Source organism: Thunnus maccoyii, chromosome 11 (genome assembly GCF_910596095.1).
Source record: "Thunnus maccoyii chromosome 11, fThuMac1.1, whole genome shotgun sequence".
NCBI classification, from domain to species: domain Eukaryota; kingdom Metazoa; phylum Chordata; class Actinopteri; order Scombriformes; family Scombridae; genus Thunnus; species Thunnus maccoyii.
In genome coordinates, this window is record NC_056543.1 from 12621125 (window position 1) to 12643560 (window position 22436).

The 22436-nt window shown below is 37.9% G+C and overlaps 1 protein-coding gene across 5 annotated transcripts in view; it reads left to right on the forward strand.

Annotated features, from left to right (window-relative positions):
* Positions 1 to 16320, forward strand: part of LOC121906948 (alsin-like) — a 48234-nt gene extending 31914 nt beyond the window's left edge. For 2 of the 5 annotated variants that reach the window (XM_042426198.1, XM_042426199.1), the window contains exons 34-40: positions 201 to 293; positions 1245 to 1427; positions 2014 to 2059; positions 2199 to 2260; positions 3824 to 3973; positions 4128 to 4224; positions 5383 to 8839. In XM_042426198.1, the coding sequence (XP_042282132.1) occupies positions 201 to 293; positions 1245 to 1427; positions 2014 to 2059; positions 2199 to 2260; positions 3824 to 3973; positions 4128 to 4224; positions 5383 to 5421 (670 nt within the window). In that variant the 3' untranslated portion in view covers positions 5422 to 8839. Of the gene's footprint in view, positions 1 to 200; positions 294 to 1244; positions 1428 to 2013; positions 2060 to 2194; positions 2261 to 3823; positions 3974 to 4127; positions 4225 to 5382; positions 8840 to 16290 lie in introns of those variants that run through there. The other 3 variants (XR_006098771.1, XM_042426200.1, XM_042426201.1) reach the window with 3 other exon arrangements.
* Positions 16321 to 22436: the final 6116 nt, after the last annotated feature.

The window sequence follows — 22436 nt, forward strand, 5'->3', positions numbered from 1 at the left end:
ATATATATATATGTGTGTGTGTGTGTGTGTGTGTATATTAGCAGGTCATGACACAGTTTACAACTGATCATCTCCAAACAAAACCACAAAATCAACACCAACACAATATGATGGCACAGAAGAAATTAAATAAAAACATCTCACACAGTTAACTTTAGATATTTAAGGTCCAGCTTAATAACAAACGTTTTTGCCTGCAGGTTTCTGTTTCCTGGGTTACCAGATGATGGCGGCATCATCCCAGACCCCCCCGTCTCTTCATCCAAAAGCAGACACAACTCGGACACATCAGAGTGAGTATCAGACAGTATTAGACAGATAATCCTGCCGTGTAAACGGACTAAAAACTAACAGCTGTGGCAGATGATCAGAAATTGGGTTTCGGTTTTACGCTCTCTGCCCTTCTCACGACACATCTCGTCGCTCCCAACAAATAAGTGATCAGTGAGGTTTAGTAGTGAACAGGGAAAGTGGAGAAAACTCTGCATCTGGCTAAACAATCAGGAAAGCAAACTGGTCTGGTTTTATACATTGTCTCTGACTGTTCGTTGCTCTTAAAACTTCAAGATTTGGAAGAAATTTGACTTGTTTTTGCTTTTTATATTTCTGGTTATCATTGTTCTTTGAGCGAGTAATTTGTCATGTGTTCAGTGGATGAATAAACCTGTTCATTCAAAAATTAGGCTTGCAGTTAAACCGACTCGAGACAAAAAGTAGGTTAAGATGGACGAGACATGTGAACCAGGAATACTGGTCCAGACCTGAGTCCCAGGTCAGGTTGTAGCATGTATTTTTGGGAGTTATGCGGCTTAAAGTTGAAACTTCATTACGATCTTTTTATTTTAAAAGACTTTATTAACCAAAAAACAATTTCCATTTCATCACAATCCAGGTGTTAAACATCGTAAATAGAAATTACAATCAAGTCTTATGAAAGTTAGCAAAAATGTAGTTATAATAATTAATTGTGCATAAACTCTTTTTTCTTTTAAGTTTATAAAATATGTAAAATCATGAAGGAAAAGAGAAAATATTGGTTTAAAAAAAATACATTTGTGAATAAAAAAATCTTCACATTGACAATAAAAACAATCAATCAAACGTGGTAACGATCAGTCGATGAGTTCAACAGTTACGATGGTTCGTTTACAAGATGACATCATTCGTCTCAGTGCTGAAGACAAACTGTATGTTAATACTTCATCTCCCTTTCTTTCCTCCTCCTCCTCCTTCACCTCCTCCAGCTGTGTTGTGGTGGTGAGCTGCTCCTCTCTGCTCCTCCCTCTGCTGCTTCCACGTCTCTATCCTCCTCTCTTTACTCTGTACTGCCTGCAGGAGGAGCCGGAGGAGGCCCAGTACTGGGACCGCATCCTCCGACTCAACAAACAGCCCGATCAGTCACTGCTCAGCTTCCTGGGAGTGCAGGAGTGAGTGTGAACATTCACAAACACACACACACACACATGTAAACCCACAAATAAACTGTGTCTGGATAACGGTAAGTTTAGCGATGTCGTTCTGGTTGTTTCCTTCCATTCAAACCAACATTTTAGAGTCTCTAAGTACCGTCTGTGTTTCACGTCAGCTCTGACATACTGAGATTATTTCATTCATAATTTACATCTAGTCTCAGTTCGTAATGTTCAGACTGTGCCCACTACACCAAAATCACACCTCAGCCCATTCCTGACAGCTCGATTACAAGAGATTAATTACAAAAGGCGTCTTTTTAAAGTAGATTACAATTGAATGACTCCGTAAGGAAGTGAAGGGAAAATAAGGACAACAGGGGGGGGGGACTTCTAATTTTAATCATACAGTAGAGAAATAAAATAATTCATAATACACACATTTAATTTTAACCTCACCTCTAATGCTGTCCCACTCACTATATGCTCACAAAGTGTGTGTGTGTGTTAAAATTCAACAAATGACCTGATAATTGATGCACAATTTTACGTTTTGCAGGTATTTTAGTTTGTTTTGTTCAGTAAGAATGTTTTTCTCTTGTAGGAAGTTCTGGCCGGTGTGGATGTCAATTCTTGGAGAGAAAAAACAGGTCAGATATATTCAGTGTTTTCTCTACATGTAACATTTCTTATTTTTTTTATCCTTCTCCATATAATTGACACACATCACTGATTACCTGTGTAAAGTTGTGCTGTTTTTCATTTCCTGTTGTATCTCCTCTATCACAGATTGTATCCAGCAGTAAAGATGCCTGCTTTGTCTCCGCTGTAGAGACACTTCAGCAAATCAGGTAGCTGCATTCTGACCTGGTGTGACTTTAGATCTCATTGAAGTCTGTTAGCGAGTGCGAGGTAGCGTTAGTGTCAACAGGTCGGTTTAGATACAATGTGTGAAACGGTTTTCTGAATCGGTCGAGCTGTTGATAGTAAGTGCGGCCTTAAAAGATGGCTCTCAGGGATGAAGATTAAAGGGCTGTTCAGATGTTGCGTCTTTTGCGTACACAAATTCATTTTCAATGCGTACTCAAAACCGAAAGTGCGTTCCTTGCACATTGTTTTTTTGGGTACCTCCGCGGTGCACCAAGATGTACCGCGGAGAATGCAACAAGTGCTCCGCAGGTCATGTGACAATAATAATAACCAATCTGCTCTGCAGGACTTGCTTCACCCTTTCTGTCCAAGGACGTCACAACATCCAGTTGAAAGGTCAAGCAATGCTGGTTGCCAACCACTGTTAAAAACCTAAAAGATACAAGTTTTTTTGGTTGCTTAGTAACAGCAGGCATGACAGTAACACAACCTCCCAAGTAAGACTGGGCAATGTATCGATATTATATCGATATTGTGATATGAGACTAGATATCATCTTAGATTTTGGATATCATAATATGGTGATATGACATAAATACTCTTTTCCTGGTTTAGTAAAATGATGTAATTTTCTGAATTTACCAGACTGATCTATTATTTGTCTTTATCCACATTACTGATGATTATTTAATCAAAAATCTCATTGTGTAAATATTTTGTGAAAGCACCAACAGTCATTATTGACTATTGATTTGTTCCTAAAAGGAACAAATCATCATATTTATATTCTGGGACTCTACTGGAAAATCTTTGCAAATCTCCTTATTTATCTTATACTGGCCCTTTATGCAGCCCCTCAGTTCAGCCTCTGTCTGAAACAGGTTGTTTTAGCACTTGTCTGCGTTCTAATTGGTTAGCTTCCAAAAGTTTCCGGTGGCTCCAGATGTTGCGTAAACAAACAGTAGTAGGAGGATTTCACTTCTTTTTCTCGTTCTTCACCCGCGATGTCAAATTCTCAAATACATCCGTACATGATCCGCATAAAACATTACAAATGTAGCGTTCAGTGCAGGCTGAAGTCTGGTCTTCTTTGACATGTTTACCTCAAGTTTTGGAACTTTAACTATGTTTAATAGAAACATCTGACATCATAATAGTATAAAAATAACAGAAAATCACAAATAACTAATATGTCAAACATATTTGTGAGAAGTCGTGTCGAGGTCAAGATTTGATTTAATTTGACCTGCGCTGGTGACAGTTCATCTGCACCGGGACTCCATTCAGAGACAGGTGTTAAAATTGAAACACAGTCTTCAGATTTGACAGTTGTGAGTGAAGATCGGACGGAGGGACTGAAGACGTTTCAGCTTTATTTATACAGAAGTCTCATTTTAAATCAGTTTTAATCCAAGCAATACCCGTCCATGACATGATTTGGCAGATTATTCCTACATTAGATCTCAGTTCTTAACCTTAAAGCTGGAAGTGATCGTTCATGATTATGTGCATAATTAAACGATGAACTTCTCCTTCACACGCAGCACCACCTTCACTCCATCAGACAAACTTCTGGTCATCCAGAAGACGTTTGAGGAGTTGACCCAGGAGATAAAGCCTCTGCTGGATGGTAACTTCCTGTGGTGCATGGATGACCTGCTGCCTCTCTTCCTCTATGTGGTGCTCCGGGCGAGGTCTCTCACACACACACACACACACACACACACACACACACACACACACACACACACACACACACACACACACACACACACACACACACGCACTTACTAGGACGCTGCAGGCTGGTGACTGAACTTGTTGTGTTGTGACTGTTCTGTCGACCAGGATCAGGAACCTGGGAGCCGAGGTGAGTCTGATAGAAGATCTGATGGATCCCAACGTTCAGCACGGAGAGATGGGACTGATGTTCACCACACTGAAGGTGGGACCGACAGCAACTACCTCACCAGCAACACCTTAAAGTCCTCTTTCACTCAAAAAATTTGTGTTTCTTCTCGTTACTTCGCTTGTTTGAGCTTCACTGTGCAGAGTTTGACACTAGAAGTTTTCACGTTTTGCTACTGAAGAGGAAAGTTTCTCTGTTCTCACCTTAAATCTGAGTTTAAGGTGTGTACCCATGAGCGTGATTTGTGACATCACAACTAGTTTGGAGCCAATCATGGTCCAATATTCAACTTACATCAGTGTGATGTGGAGACTTGAAGCACCTGGTGTAAATATGCTGAGAATGGACTTTTCCTTGAGACGTCTTATGTCCAGCAGTTTAACTTTTGAAATTAAAAATATTTGCATTTTCATTTGATTCTGGATATTTGTAAATTAGGTAGAAGGGGTAGATGTAATTTTAAGGATTTTTAATGAGGAAATTAACCTTTTTTTTGTGGAAAAACCATATCAGACAAACAAACAAACAAACAAAATGTAGGGGATCTTTAAGCATGACAACTACAGAAAATGCTGAACCCTAAACTTAATTCTTTTAAAACTGTTGTAAACTGAAACACACACACACACACACACACACACAGAAAACACCTTTACAAATGGTGTAGAGTTTAAAATGAATCACACCTTCAGCAATTCTTAAAATTTTTTTTATTAATTTATTTGCTCATTAACCCAAACACTTATCTGTATATTTCTATTTTTTCTAATTTTCATTCACTTGCTCATTTGTTCTTTAGTTTGTTTTATATTTATCTATTTATTCACTCATTTTTAATAATTTCATGGCTTGTTTGACATAAATTGTCATCATGATACTTTTGCATAATACACAATTGCAACCAAATTTAGATTCCACATGCACAGTCCTTCAAAATCTACTGATGAGCAAGAGAAAACACTTACAAAACTTTGCGAAGTTTTGTGCAAAACTCTAATATTCCCAGAATTCAGTCACAGTATTCTTCAAAAACTGTCTTTTACTTTGTATTTTGGTACAAATCTGGATCCTTGTTTGGATTAGAAATGTCTTAAAAGCAATTATTAACGTATTCATCATCACCAATCATTCATTAATTCTGTTTCTATTCTATTCATTCACTTTTTTAAACACGTCTTTGTGTCTGTGCTGCAGGCCTGCTACATCCAGATCCAGCGGGAGTCGACCACATAAGCATCGGACAGAAGAAGGAAGCGAAAACAGCAGCGCGACACTTTACACACGGGAGCTGCTGTAGCAAAACCAGTCGAACGACCAGTTTTCTACTGGTGGCCACTGGGAAGCTGCACTTTGGCTGAGCAGAGGGTGGGAAGAGCGAAAAATGTCTCGTACCTCGTTCAGTGTCGATCCTTTTCGGTATGTTCTGGACACATTAGAAAACCGCATTATCATCTCAACCTGAACTCATTTCACTGGATTAGTTCTCCTGTTACAGCAGTAATTATCTGACAGCACTTAACGTTTATACAAAGCTCAAACCTGAATATTTACAAGCAGAAAAAATGTCTGATTAGCTGATTAATTGTCACACAGAGTTTAAATCAGACTTGTTTGGTATCAGATCATTTGTGTCGGGTTGAGCTTCGGTGTTTTGGTCAGTGACTCTGTTGTTGATGCACTTTGTTAAACTACCAAGTCATTCAGAAAACCTCTAAATCTAAAAAACAAAGATTACAGTTTAGAAAAACACTCACTTTACCTACAAGGGATTCATCCCTGTGTAACATTTTCAGCAATACATTAACTCAATTTTCATCCTTTCATCTCAAACAGAATGTAAAAGTCTCAGACAGTTTGCTTGCAAAACTGTTATAACAGCGCAGTTTTCATTAAGTACTACATTAAGTATTTTATAGTATTTTCCGACAAGTTAATTTACTACAAGATAAGTTCTCATGTGAGATTCTGTACTGTATCGTATATATGTGTTTCTTCTGTTTTCTATCAGAGCTTCCAAACACTGCAGGCAAAGTGAAGAGACTAACGAGTCTCTGATGAAGTCTGAAACACGCGTGTCAAAGGGAACATGGGCGAATAATTGAAAAAAAAAAAAAAGGAGAAAGGTGTAAATATTTTGTAATAACCAAGCACTCTTTAACTTCAAGATTTTAAAGTTGTAAATCTAAACTTTCCAAGTGTTTAATTTCACTGAATTTTAACAGTGAAACTGAGCGAGTAACCAGATACTCTGTCAGATTATGGAGATCATCTCCGACCTCAGTGTTGCACTCTTTTAAATACTGCAAAACCTACAGTCGCATACGGGTAAGTTGAAACTGTATACAGTGTTTGACTGTATGTAACTTCAGTTTGGTGTAAAATGAACAGTTGAGACAAGAGCGCTTGGGCATGTTGTTAGCACTCGTAGCGTTTTACAGAAGGAGTTTTTCGTTGTTTTTAATACTTTTCACCGGTCGCAGAGAAACAACAGGAGGCACAGATGGAGTTTTTAGGGTCACACGGAGCCTCCTGAGTAGATATCAGAGCTTTACGTCATCAGTGAGCAGCTGCAGCAGCTGAAGAGCGGACCGAACGTGAGGCTCCGCTTCTCCCGTCTAAATTAAACTCGTCAGTGTGACTCACAGTGTACAAAGTCTGTGAGTACAGAACAGAACAAACTGCTCAAGGCGCTTAAAAACCTCAGCTGTGGTCTGATGTTCCTTCAATACAAAACCAAAATTACCAGACCAGAAAGCTTGTAGCTAATGAAAAGAAAAACAACTTAATTTTTTTTGTGTCATGTTATGCTCCCGCAGGCATAACTGTATGAACATCTTACTTTGCTCCCGTTTCACACCCCGAACTGGACGATATTATATCCTTTAAATGCTTCACTCACAGATTACACTAAACAGATTTTCACTTTCTTGACACTGTTTGAATTATTTTTTATTTATGTTTTTAAAACTTGTACACTCATGTACTGTAATCTCGACCTGTGTGTTCTCCCACAGTTTGTCTGACTTCAGATATTCATAACTAATATCCAGCAAACTGACCAGCAGGATGACAGAGCGACACGATTCTGTATTTAATATGATTAATGAGGGAACACCGATCAGCTGAGCGTAAAGGAAACATTCATTCCTGTGTTTCTGGATGTGAACGATCATATAACGAACACATTTTACATGAGGGAGTTTTAATGTTGCACTCACAGTTACCAACTCACCAACTAGTAACGTTCACATTCCCTTTGTCATGAAAACTGGCTGTCGAGTTACTGTGTAAAAGGAATATTTCAGACTTCTGTTAGAGAGGTTGTGTCGTCTGATTGAGGATTCATCAACTCGTCGGCAGATTGAAATGATTTGATTGTAGGTCGGCCCGTTTTATGAGAATATTTAACATTTTCAACATGTTCGCTATTTTCTCATGAACTACTGCACTTAGTTAAATGAACTACTGTGTGTGTGAGTGTGTGTGTGTGTGTGTGTGTATGTGTGTGTGTTTTCATTGAGATTTTATTTGCTTTTATAGCCGATTAGCTACATTAGTCTATAAAAACGTCAAAGTACGTTAAGCATTTCGTTTTCTTTCATTTCATTTCTTTCTTATAAATTTGCTTTGATCATTTGAAACCATCAGTTTGTGTTATAAATGTTTTCAGATTTAGATCATTTAGGAACATTAAAATAACAACACACACTTCCAAGTTTATGATCCTTCTCTGGTCTTCGGGTCCTTGAAATGACTCCTGTGGTTATGTTTGAGTGCAATATCCTTTTGTTTTCTGTTTTTTAAAAGCACGAGGGAACCTCTAATCACTTATAAAAAAAAATTATTACTTAATTTATTATTAGAATGTAATTTAAATTATTTATTAGAGATATATTAAAAATATAAATCAGTCTTTTAACCTTTATTTCCCAACCAACTGTCTGGATATCAAAAAGAAGACAAACTTAGAGTCAAATTTTCAGATTCCCTCTAAAATCCCATCAGCCGTGAATCCACAAAGATTAATGATGCGTTTATTATAAAAATCCAGCATGCACTACTGTCATTTTACTGACATAATGAACTTGTTATGTTGATGTCAGGGATAAAACAGTCAGTGTAAATCTCTCAGGTTCGACATCAGAAAGCAACAGAATATTTTGCCAAAATGACAGAAAAGCAGCTGTTGGTTTCTGACTCTCTTCTACCATTTCAATCGTTAACCGAATTGTTTGTACTGTATTTATTTTCACTCCAGTTTTTGCTGAATTTATCCCCTCAGAAATCTGTTTGTGTCGGTGCAGTTGATTAAATGTCTTTGTTTTCTTTTCGCTAGTAAAACCACTGCAGTGTAGTTTAATACAGATGTAATATATAAGGATGAATGAGATAAAAGTCTGACTTCTCTGGCCTCCATTAACACCAAGTCAAACAACAATACAAATGTTTTTTCATGTCATAACCCAAAATCTACAAATCATCTGTAATCTCAGTACTAACAACCATTTTTATCACATCATACAACAGACTGTTAGATTTATTTCCTACTTGTCAGGCAGCCGTTGGTTTGAGATCATTTCGGTAGAAATCAGCCTTTACAGATTACAAATTGTGATTGTATCCCTTCATACTGAATATTTTTGCCATTTTTTAAAAAAATTTCTTATTAGTTACATTGTTGTCACATTAAAATACAGTTTAAAACTCCCTGTTGGTTAATTATTGTACTGAAATGAGCTGAAAACAACGGCTGCCTGCGAGAATGAAAAGTCACTGAACAGCTGTTGTTATTTCTAAAATGGTCCGTAGTAACATAAAGTGTTTATAAAGTGGAGGTTTCAGACTAGGAGGCTATAACCACACTGAATTTATGACTTAAGTTGATTATTTTTCTAACCAATTCTATATTTTTGTAACTTCATACCTTTTCTTTTCTAGAAAGTGATGATCAAGGGAACTGATTGTAGAATGTTAAATAGTTTTGATGGATGAATGCGTTGATGTAGGAAATGAATTAAAGTGTGTTTACTTAAAAAAAAATGGAGCAATAAATTTGGTTAAATTCTGAAAATGTCTCCTGATTTTATTTCTCGGATTCATGACTGAACTGCAGTTGTGACCAGTTTGAAATTTATGATAATTACGACGGCCATGTCCTGTTCAAGTGTCCCAGTGAGCAGCGTGAACAAGACCAGGACCCTGAAACTGAAGCAGCTAAATGGATTTCAGCCATTGTTCATTTTATTATTTACACCTGAGCCTTTGTTACTATGACGAGTCAAAATGTCTTCTGTGTGCTCAGGATGTTACTGACACTCATTTTCAATAATCAAATGTAATTATGATGTCTTCATAAATTTTATAAAAATTATATTTATATAGATATAAATATAGTTATAAACATGTCAGGTTTTTGTGCTTTGAGTATTCTTTATACTTCTACTCCACTACATTTCAGAGGTAAATATTTAGAGCTGCAACAATTAGTCAATTAATCGATTAGTTGCCAACTATTAAATTTATTGTCATCTTTTAAGAATAAAAAGTCCAACTTGTCTGATTCCAGCTACTTAAATGTGAATATTTTCTGGTTTCTTTAGTCTTCTGTGACAATAAACTGAACATATTTGAGTTGTGGACTGTTTGTTGTGACAAAATGAGACTTTTGAGGACGTCAGCTTGGACTTTGGGAAACAGTGATAAACATTTTATAGACCAAAGAATCAATCACTTAAAAATCAATATGAAAATAATCATTAGTCGCAGCCCTATAAATATTGTCATCCTCACTCCTGCACAATTATTTCACAGTTACTGTTACTGATTTGTGATGTAAAACATTTTGCTAATAATAACCTACTTACATATTCTTACTTCGTGGCATCTTCAATGCAGGACGTGTAGTTGAGTATTTTCATAAAACTTTTCAGTATTGCTACTTTTTTTTTTTTTTTACTTGTTGTTGTGGACGGCTGCTGTGGATCCAGAAGGTTGCCGTCTGCCTCCGATACCCAGGCTGGATGTCTCCAGACAGGGTTTTACTGTCTGTGTAGGCTGGGATGTATCTTGTGGTCGTGTCAGTACATGTCAGGAAGTCACGTAGAGCAACACAAGCCTTCACTATAATGCACAGTGTTCTCTGTGCTGCACTCAACTGGACGACCAAACATCCTCCACTGTGATGCTGTGATGCTTCGTCTTCACCTTCGCTCTCTCCTCAGGTCTTCTCAGAGCTGCTGAGAGCATCGCTGTTCGACTACACTGGAAGACACACTTACACTCACTGTTTGGAAATGTTGGCTGCACATATTAACCGCATGACTCCCATCCATGCATACACAACAAAAAGATATTTTGCATGAGACTATATTAACTCTTTTTGTGATAATGTCAAGTTGTGTTACAGAGTCTCAAATAACATATCTTATCATGAGCTCTGTTTTCAACTTTTTGAACCGTTCTTTTACTGTAGATGTGTGCAGTTTTTTAAAGAGTAGGATTTTATCAACTTTACCCTGGATCTGATGCCCGGAGGCTCAGTGAATCAGACACTGAAGAGACATCTGAAGGTTAGTGACACGTCTGCTAATTCGCTCATCTGATTTGATGTGTATGTAACAAACATGTTAACACCTATAAAAAAATATTGAAACTATGTTTTTTTTGCTCTTTTCTGCTGCAGGAGACCCAGATGGTGTATCAATGTTAGTGCAGTGCTCAGGTATCTTCTTGCAAGTGATGACAACACAGGATGTTATTACTCTGTGCTTCCAAATTGGGCTCCATCGTCCCCTTTAGTCTCCCCAGAAAACCACTTCAAAATATAAATATTATATCTTGTATTAAGTTTTTTTTTTTTTTTAATTCTGCCATTTAACCCCATTCATGACTTTCTCCCCCTCTAATTTCTTTCCTGCGTTTCCTTTTCCACTCCATGGCTTCTGTCTCCCTCTATTAATGAATCCTCCTCCATTTCCTCTTCTCCCTTTTCTGCTCCGTCAACAGCGCACTGATCCTCCATCTGAGGTGTTTCAGGTTCACATCACCCTTCAGCCAGGAAAAGGTAGACGAACCAATTATCTTGACAAGAGAGCAGGTGGTGAATGTTAAAATAGGTACGATGAACACTGACTGACACAACTGGAACGCGACTCAGTGTAGATGTTAGAGGTTGGGTAATGGCACCAAATGGACACAAGAGGGAACCAGTCACCTGTACTGGTAATGGTATGTGATGGTACAGTATCCAGAGAGATGGTTGGGACAACAAATAACCAAGATATTAGTAAAGTGTGGATGAGGACATCAGCTTAATATCAGCCAACTACCCCCGCTGAGCTCTTCAGTAGACTGTTTATACATTCCCTCACTCCACCAGAGCAGAAGATCCAAAATAAAGTGAAAGACTTGAGGCCCTGACATATTATCACCATATAAAGTTAATGAATGTAGGTTCAGTATTCATCAGGCCATCTACCCAGTAACTTTGTCTGTCTGGTGGGTTCATTAGAGCTTGTTTGACAGCAGCCTGTTGCTACTGGAAACAGGATACGACTCAACTATACAGTAAATTTATAGGCCGCAAAACCAAAACAATGAACTAATAGATAATGCTTCTTGGTCTCGATGAGTGACTCCTTTCACTTTACGCATTTGATTCAAAGTAAATATAAGAAATACACATAATAACTGTAACTGCAGTAACAGCTAATTGCAGCTACAGACCGACTGTCAAAGCATCTGGAAGCAATTAACTGTTGGCTTGAAAACTCGTATCTGACACTTAATGTCAAAAAAACAGTGTCCATATGTTTTTCTTCCGGCTCACATTGACTGAACTAGTTGTTAAGGTCAACAGTCAGTCAATCAATCAAGTTTCTGAGGTCAAATATCTAAATCTAATGTTGGACCCTCGCCTGAAATTTGACAAACATGTTAAAAAAAATAGTTCAACTGTAAAAGTCAATCAGTTCACATTTAGACTAATCGGAGACTGTTTAACATTTGACGCAGCCAAAATATATATAAACACCTCAGTTACTGTGTTATCTCGTGGTCACAGGCGAGTTCATCAGCGACTGAACCCCTACAGACGTTCTACAATCAAATATCAAATATTGGACAAAAGGCCAATAAGATCACACCACTGTCACATCCTGAGAGACGTGAACATGCTAAGTTTTGACGACTACATTGCATTTACGAACAATGCCGATCTTATCTGCAAGTGTTTACATGGCCGGGCTCCTCAGGCTCCTCAGGCTCCTCAGGCTCTCTGCAACATGGTGCGTCCGTTTCAGGCCTTTGGATTGTCCACAAGGAATATCACTGCAGGGAACTATGAAGTTGTAAAGTATCGCACCAGAACTCTTCCTTTGGCCAGACGTCCTTTTCCATAAAGGGAGCCGACACATACGTATAAACACATATATGTGTCTGCTGGAGAGTCGGACTGCTGTTCCTATAATGTCAACAAAATGTACGACATAGTTTAACTCTGTTATCTGTCATTTTAAAGGCCTTTCTAGGAAATTAGCAGTAGCTATAAATGTTGTGATACATTGCCTTGGATAATTGCCATGCAGTTATCTGTATTTACTGTATCTGTCCCTAACAAATAAACATTAAATGAAATGGAACTACTGATTAGAGCAGATTTAAGTGCAGTTCTTGAGTAAAAGCTCTTAGTTCTTTTCCACCACCGAACATGTTCCTGAAAGTATGAAACGGTGCCTTAAGTAACACAGATCAGGCAAGTAAAAAGGTGAATTTCTTTATGAAGTATCATGACGGCTTACTGAGGTATGTATGTACAGTATAGGAACATTTATCATCCTGCTCGGCCCTGACTGAGAAAGTAGGAGAAGTCTTATTCTACAGACTGACAACCAACAGCAATAGAAGGTAAATAGCAGCTTGGCTCCCAGATGAAAGCTCGAGTTTTGACTTTCACAGTTTACTCAGAACTTTTACATAATCTTTCACAGCTCTACTGTGGATAACAAAACAAACACAAGGCTAAATCCTAATGAATATGACCTAGTTACATCTAATACTGCCCTCACACCAGGAGAAGTGTTAAAACCACGGCTGCGCTGTGCTAAAAGAACAGTGCATAGTGCTGAAATTACATCTAATTAACCTTACAGAAATTACATTTTAACAGGTGAATTCTTACACTGTTTTAATCCTACGTGACCCATAACAGATTTGCTCCTCACAAACACAGACAGGTGGCAGTCTAACAGAAACTATGTGTTGATGTTGAGGCAACAGGACTTTCAATCAATCATAAATGAAGGAGGAAGCTGTTTATCGTGTGTGGATGTGACCAAATAAGGTAATCTCCGGTGTCAAAGTGCAACACACAACATATATTCATATATTAGTAAGTTTCAACCAAAGAAAATTACAATTAAAATGAACAGTACCTCTGGTATTCCTCTTGTACTACTGTGCAAACATAACATCTGCCCTCAACTACAATCCTAAACAGTGTTATAAATCCATTTTTATTCTTAAATTGATTAAAAGAAATAAACAAAGCATACAGGCCTGCATTTCTAATACGCTGGTTAACAGCCCCCCCCAATAAAAAATCCTTAAAAACAGACCCATAGTTGAACCTGACCACTGACCCCCTTCCTACAGGACACTATGTTAATGCTCTCGTTGTGGCACAGCAACACACATGAACACATATAATGAAATATAATGTTTGCCTGTGTGACAATTTCACTTTAAAACTTAAATATGACACAAACTGATACAGTAAGTTAAAAATTAAAACTGAAGCGAAGCTCTTCAGGCTTCATGGATGACTGTAGATGTAACCAGTGAACCTACTACAGATCTTTTCCACGTGCAACAGACGTTAGTTGCACCAAAACCTGCAGTGTGTTACCTAAACAGCCTGATATCACACCTGTCTGTGGGCTGTCACCATAGTTTAGCACCTGTGTTGTAACAAGAGTGTGCATCTTTTTCATTATTAATTTATACTGTAGTTACTCACTTAATTACATTACTCGCATGTGTGTGACAGAGACAATGTATGTGTGTGTGTGTGTGTGTGTGTGTACCCTTATTTCATTACATCCAATGCCCTAAAAGCATATTCACATCAATTTAGTGCCTGTCTGAGCAGCATATGAAGTGAACTGTACATTTCAATATTAGGTCAGGAGTTTCTGGGTCTTTCCCGGTGGTTTGATTTGATTAAACTGGCCAATGAGGGAACATTGAGTTAGATGCTGACGCTGTATTTTCCTCGAAAAATTTAACTCATCACTTTCTGCATCAAGAAAAGATCTTAATATTGATTATACCAGGAGGAGGATTTAATTTGGGCAGCTGGCTCTGACTGACTTAAGAAGAACGTATTTTATGATTAAAATCTTGTGATGTTCCTGTGAAACAAAAACTCACACACACACACACACACACACACACACACACACACACACGCACACACATTATTGGAGTGCATGCATAAAACACCATGCACTGTATGTACTATAGCAGTAATGTCTATGCCATAAATCACAGTGGAAAGTCTTGTTTCTGAGAATTTCTGAGACCTGCCTTTGATCACAAAACCCTATTTGGTAAAAATAGTGTCCTGGTAAAAACCACGATAAGGACTTTTCATGTTAGATGTGACTTTATGCAAACTTTCATAAATTTATATGCATTTTTAATAAACTTAAAGGACCATTTCGCTGATTTTCAACCTCATCTCTCCCTATCCTAATTAGGGATATAGTGTGAAAAACAGATGTTCTCTGTGTGTCTGGGGTGCAGCTGCAAAATCTGTTTTTCTTCCGGCACTGGCACCATCATTTGACGTGTGCAGTGACATAGTTGAGGGCAAAGAAGAACTTCAAGCCTTCAAGGACGGTCAGAGGTGGGTCTCCCAAAACAATCTGCTGTTACACTAGCGGGAAAATCAGACACTAAAATATCATACTACTAAATACTTAATACCAGTATATTTGGAAGAAAACTAGTCTCATGATACGCGGCCGAATATCGGGCTGTGGAATCAGACACAACAGAGTGTAGAAAGAGACAGAGTGACCACTGAAGTGATGTCACAGCCGCAGCCTGACACACAAACTTCAGCTGCTGAGATTCTCTGTGATTCTGCCGACAACTTTGTCTCTGCTAACCGTCGGTAGTAGATTGGAAAGGACACGTGAAATGCATTCTATTTGCTGTAGGATTCCCCCTAAAAGAGCGATACAGGGAATCTACAGCCTTTTTCTCAGTTTTCTCTAGTCTCTGGAGCACCAGTCTCAAAAATAATTGCACATTTCTACTACACAGGTGACCTAGTTTTAAGAAATCATCATATTTGCAGCGGTGAAGTTTCCCTTTAAGTCCTCTTCTGGTCATGAGTACACTGTAGACTGCTGAAATATAACATGCAACAGTAATTTCCTTATATTTGACAGGCAGCAAATGAACTAATGAATCTCATAGTGCTATAACAAATATTATGTGTTCATACATTTCCTTTTTGCAGACTCAGTGACCTGTAACCAGGTGTCAAAACCAGAGGTTGTTCAGGGAAACACGGGCGCTGCAGAGTGTTTAAAAAATATAAAACCTGCTGGCATTTGTTTTGGAAAGACGGAAAGAAAAGAGACATTGGAGGCTGTTTTTAGTAGATGTGGAAACAGACAGTTTGACCTTTAGGAGTTAAATCCAACCTGAACCCAGTTAGTTTCTCTCTGTTGCAGGTTTTGCATTTCATCTGCATCAATAGTCAAATGATATAAATAATTATTATACTGCTGCTAATAGCAACCTTTACAGAGCCTGGAAAGGGACACGGAGGAACTTTTTTTTTTTTTTATGGTCGGAAAAAAATCTGTTTTTCTTTTTGTTTTGTTTTGTTTGTTTGAAGGGAATGCAAAACATTTGACTCTGATTCTGAAATATTTTTGAAACTTTCGGAAATACCCCTTAAATCATTCTGTCTGCATTTGGCAAACAGGAACTCATCCTTTAGTAGGAACATATGGAGGATCTTGTGCCGTCACAGTCAGGTTTACGTATAGTAAAGCAAATAAGGAAATGCTGATAATACGAGCAGAGGTGTGTGTGTGTGTGTGTGTGTGTGTGTGTTTCTGGCTGTATTGCACAGCGAGAGCTGACTTTCAACATCATCTGCAGAGACAGAGCCTGTCCAAGCTGCAGGTCAGCAGGTTCAGGTTGGCACACTTTCTGAAACACATTCACATTTTGGCCGCGTGCCCATATCTCAGCTGCGTTTGTCTGCAGAGAGGATGAGAGAAAGAAAAGGCGGACGAAGAGCAACCGGGGAAGAGCACATGAGAGAATACAAAGCGAGAGGGAAAGGTAGAAAGAAAGAAGGGGACATCAATTCGCATCACATTCGTCGTCTTACTTCTCTTGCTTGAAATCTTCCTATTAGTAAAAATGCTGCTGGCACCGAGAGGGGAAGAATATGTGATGTGTGTGTGTGTGTGTGTGTATCCATGTAATTGAAAGATTACAGACCAGGTGTAACTGTAATCCAGCAATAACTAAATCCCTGATTCAGACTCAAACCATGGATAACCTCAACCACCTGTTTAAAAAGAAAAACTCTAACATAAACAACTTCACACATCAGCAGCTCCAAATGGCAAAAGAGGTTAAAATGTTGGAAAATCTTAAAAACTGTTTTGTTTTGTTTTTTATGAAGGAGAGAAAGGTTTGTTGGTAAATCGGTTAGAAAGGAAGCAAGTACATAAACGAGAAAGAGCAAGAGAGAGTCGCCTCATACACACAAAAAAGGATAATTAGTCCTCTTTGTCTCTTTCTGTGTTTTTACCCTCCTCTCATACAGATCCAGTAACAGAGAATAAATGGAGGAAAGGATAGAAGGAGGACACAGAGGTTTATTGAGCGAGTTATTGACCCAGAAACCTGCTGGTGACCACATGGCTGGCACACTGGCCTGGCCAAGCTGTCCGGGCCTTGACTACATAACTCATCATTCATTCACCTATAAACATTTTCCAACTTACAGAAATAAGTGTAGATTAATGATGTGGCAGAGACATAAATTACAAGGTGAAAAAAAAACAAAAAAACCCTGAAAATTCATTTTCTTTCCACTGAACTCACATGGATTTACTCTGAGGTAAATCAGTTTGTGTTTTTTGAAGCGGAACATTTTGGATTGAAGCTGCCAATGAGGTCAATTATGGCAATCTGTGCACAAACCATTAAAAATCCATCTTTCCACAATGAAATGATTACACGAAAAGAGGGAACAGTAGAAATATACAGTTCTTTTAAAGGCTTAAAATGTCTTTTTGTATATCTTTTATCTTGGGCAGATGAAGTGAGCATATAGTCACATTCAAACTGGATTCATATTTGGGGAGACAGCAAATAAAAACAACATGCTCTTCTGTGACTTTTTCTCATTATTCCGTCACTTTTTCAGCTGCTGCTAAATTATTTGAAATAGTCAGGGATATTCTCTGGGAAAGCCACATGCTCCTCATTACTAGTAAACATCATGCTGGTAATGAAATCATATCTTAATTAAATTCTTTCACTGCATTAAAGGGCAAGAAAACAAGGTGGACGATAGAAGAAACTAAAAGAAGAACAATGGCTCCGACGTCAGAGTCAATTTAAAGGTTTAACATCTGATCTCACCAAATTCAGAGTGTCTGTTAATTATCTTGAGTACATGTAGCACAAAAAAAAAGACTATACTGATCATATTATGGACTAAATCTCACATATTTTTGATGTAAAGTAAATTTAGATGTTCTGTATGTTCCTTTAAGTTTGCTCTTCATCTGACAACCTGACACCAAGTGTGCAGAGTTGTGAAAGTAAGTCAGAGTTTGAACTTCTCTCTAAATCTTTCTTTTTAATCTTCACTCCGTTATCGAGACGACACAGATGTGAAGGTGCAGGCCAAAATATTCCCAAAAAAAGTATTTACTGCATGAGGCTTAAGCAGTATAAGTTAGTATCTTCCATCCTTTTAGTGCAAAACATCCTTTTTTTTGCACTGTTGAATATTTTGTGCAGCTATTGAATATTTTTAATTTAACTCGTTTTCCATTGACAGTCTAAAAGTTTGTCTGAGTCATGAAAAAATGTTGCATCAGTCATCGGAGGTGGATGACTTCCCTTCGCCAATATTAGACTTAATAAAAACTTGGGCTTGTTTGTCATATGAACAGCAATATATATATATATATACACAAATACATTCAGTTTGTTTTGGTCACAACGACAGCAGCATTTCTGCTGTAATGACATTTCTTGCAACATTTTCCATCTGGGTGGAAACAGTCTTCTGTCTGGACGTCCAAGCCCTGAACTGCAAACTCGCATTTCTTTACAGCCAAGTTGAGCTCTGGACCTTCACCAAGATTTTCAGTCTATGTCAACAGAAAATTCACACCTGAATCCTCTTGGGACGTTCGGTATAATGACTAAATTTTATCCTGAGTCTTGTGTAAACCTGAGCATTAATCTGCTGGTGCATCTTGTATTTCTGTGTACACACATCCTCTATATCATATATGTGTTGGTATACTTGAAAGTGGGCTGAAGGAATGAGGGTCGGTACTTGTGAAAGAGGAACATGTACACATATGAATGTTAAACGGAGTATCTGTGTGTGTTTGAACTAGAGCTGATTGAATAATTATTGTTAATTTTTTTTAGGTGAAAATGTCAAACATTTGCTGGTTGCAGCTTCTCAAATGTGAGGATTTGAAGATTTTCTTTATTATACGTGAGAGTAAACTGAATATCTTTGGATTCTGGACTGTTGATCGGACAAAACAAGACGTTTGAAGACGTCACCATGAGCTCCACGAAATTATAACCAGCATTTTACACACAAAACAAAACAATCACTCAGTTAATGGAGAAAATAATTGTTAGTAGCAGCTCTAATTTGAACTGTTCTGTTTGGTCTGATCCTGTTCTCCGTTTAATGTAATTAAGTTACCAAACAGACCTTATGACATATAAAAATACTTTGAAAACAATTTGTATCTGATATGGGTGAATGGAAAAATCTACAATCTACGAATACGCAAATATTTGTCATTTCTAAAGTTTAAATGCTGGACCCAAGATGTCTCTACTTCACTGTAAAGTCCATTCTCAGTGTTCTCAAGTTTCCACATCACCCCTCTGTTAGTTGAATACTGGACCACGGTTGGCTCCAAACTAGCTGTGATGTCACAAATCCTGTTCGTAGGTACAGGTGCCTTAAACTGAGATTTAAGGTGAGCACAGAGAAACTTTCCACTTTCAGCAGATTAATGTGAAAACAGCCTTTTAGTGCCAAACTCTGCACATACATTATTCTGCACAGTGAAGCTCAAACCACCCAAGTGTAGGAACAAGAATAAAAACATATTTGTGACTGGAGGGAACTTTGAAGTTCAAGCTTTATTGTCATCTGAATAAGAAACAGATATCTCGGAAGTTAAGACTCAAGAATAACATAAATATTAACATTCGAGTAACATCGGGTCACCTTGTGGTATTATTGCTCATATATAAATGTTTTTATAAGCAGAGGAAATTAAGGCTAAAGACAAAAAGGTCAGTTACATAACAGCAGCGATGTGTTTGTGCACATGCTCATGGGACGCAGCTGTTAGTGCAACATCATGGTCGCACATATTAAAAAAAATATATAAAAGATGCAGCTGATTTGAAACATGGTGCACAAGTACTGTACTTTCTACGTCCGACTGTGACTTTTCACTGCAGTACAAGGACGTGATGCTACTTCCTGTATTAGAACAAAATGTTTCCAGTGAATACAAATCATGTTTGGATTAAGGAGATAAAATTACACCACTAGTCTGAATAGAGGGAGAGAGACAAATTAATCTGAAAATTGAGACTTTACTGTATTTGGTGCCGAGTTTGGAACGACTAGAAGGCCACGCAGTGTATTTCCATGGATGAGTCAGCACAATAAAAATTCCAGACAAGATCATCTGTGATCAGTTCAGGATTAAATTTCTGTTTAAATACACAATTTCAATCCATAAATATACTGTAGATATCACACAGGTATCGTATTAAACATGTGTGAAAGACAGAAAGAGAAAGAGAGACTGATATGTTTGGCTTGAAGCTGTTGGTCGCTAATATCTTAATTATAATGAAATATTTGCTCTAATTTTGTTCTTGTCGGTTGTTAGACGATAGTAACTAAGAGGAAGAAGAGGTGAGATACAAAGAAAGACTTTTGTCATCTGGTCTGTGTGCATTAATTAGCTGTTCCCACGCCATTTGCTCATTACCGCTACTGTCAAAGATCACTGGAGGTGTCGTGTATCACTCCCAAAGGACACACACACACACACACACACACACACACACACACACAGCCCACAGCTATATGAGCTGCTGGATAGGAGCCAGGTTTGTGAGCAGTGTCATCTACGTGACAGTCTGCAGCCACAAAAGCTTTTTGTCTGCTCAAGTGAAACCAAAGCACCTAAACATCTCACGTATGATCGACTCAGTGTGAGTGAGTCCAGGCAGTGTGCAGTCTGTCTGTAGGCAGGTGGTTGTTGTTGTGGTAGGAAGGACGTTTGCTTTGCTCAAAAAATCTTGTGACCACACTGGTGGTTTTACACGTTTCAACTCCATTACACGCTGAAGCATACAAGTTTTTATCATTTTTATCAACCTACAAGCAGGTTTCAGTCTAATTTCCTATATTTTTATCATCATCAGATCCCACAAAAGAAGAAAAAAAAACAACAACAATGAACTGATGCTGCTAACAAGTATTTTCTGTGTAGATAAAGGCTTATATGGCTTATTCCTCTGCACCATAGAGCTCCACTGTTGTCCAAAAACTGTTAAAAACACATTAATTGAGGCACAGTGTTGCTCTGAGTGACATGTTCCTTCATTACTGTGAACAAGGACACACTGTAGTTTATTTTGAGTCGATCCCACATACACCATCCTGCTGCTGGAAAAGTCATTAGTGCAGCAGATATGTTGTGCTCAAAGGCAGAATATAGTCCCAACAAATGCACCATTTACTAGCCTTTAAAAAAAAAAAAAAAAAAATCTGCTATATTTGACCCATTTTTTTTAAAGGTTTACATGTTTAGTAGGAACTTGGGGCTGAGTGCATGAACAAGGTCAGATAGTACCAAGAGACACATCATTGGTTTTGGTCTTTTCGTGAGATTTGTTGAGGAGACATAAATAATATAAATAGCAGCAGCCTCATCCCTTAACACAATGTAGAAGTCCATTTTAGACAACTTAAGAAAGAGGAATGGGAGCATGTCCTTGCCTTACAAATATTAAATAAAAAATATGACACTGAACAGACTTCTTTCGGTTTAAATTGTAGAAACTGATTAGGACTGACACTTTGGTTAGCAGTCCCCTTTATTGTTTATTTTGTTGGCCAGAGGGCTTTCAAATATGAACTATTGACTGTTGTCAAGAATTAAAACATAGAGGACAACTTGTGGGTGTAGCCATATACAGCATATCAAGAAATAAACAGTATTTTCTTCTGGAGAAAATCCTCGTGGGGTTTTTCTAGCTTAAACTTGTTTCTGAGCAAAGCAATTGGTGATTTAGATCAGAAATTCCTGTGAATGTAGATTTTTTTTTTAGCAGCAGATTCCACCACAGTTCACACTCAATATTTTAGCTCCAGAAATGTGCTTTTATCACAAAGTGACAGCATCAGATTGCTCTTGAACACACCAGCAGACAGAGTTTCCAGAGTAGTCAATGCTCACAGCCGCGAGACCGCATGATGATAATGTATTAAACAAAACAAAAAGAATAAATGGTCTTAACTGGGATTAACTGTATCTCGAGCAAGTTTCAAGTCTGCGGAAACCAGCAGATGGTTCCACTGTAGTACATTACAATAGAGCCAAACGGATGCTGCAGTTTACCGTAACAACATGTTGTGTTGTTACAGTAAACTGTGAGTTTGTATGCATTCGTGCAACCTCTGACGTTCCATCTTAATGCACCATTAGACGTCTGGCACTGTTCATCACTACCTGTATGTTCTGAATGAAGATGTTCACATGACTCGCATCTCTAGTAACGGCTTCGATGCCTTTTTATGAGTGAAGCGGTGGGAAAAAAAACTGTTTTAATGTAAAGAGGTCTAATAACCTATTAATGATGTTTTGATTCTATTTTCCTGTTATGATTAATATCCACTAAACCATTTTAGA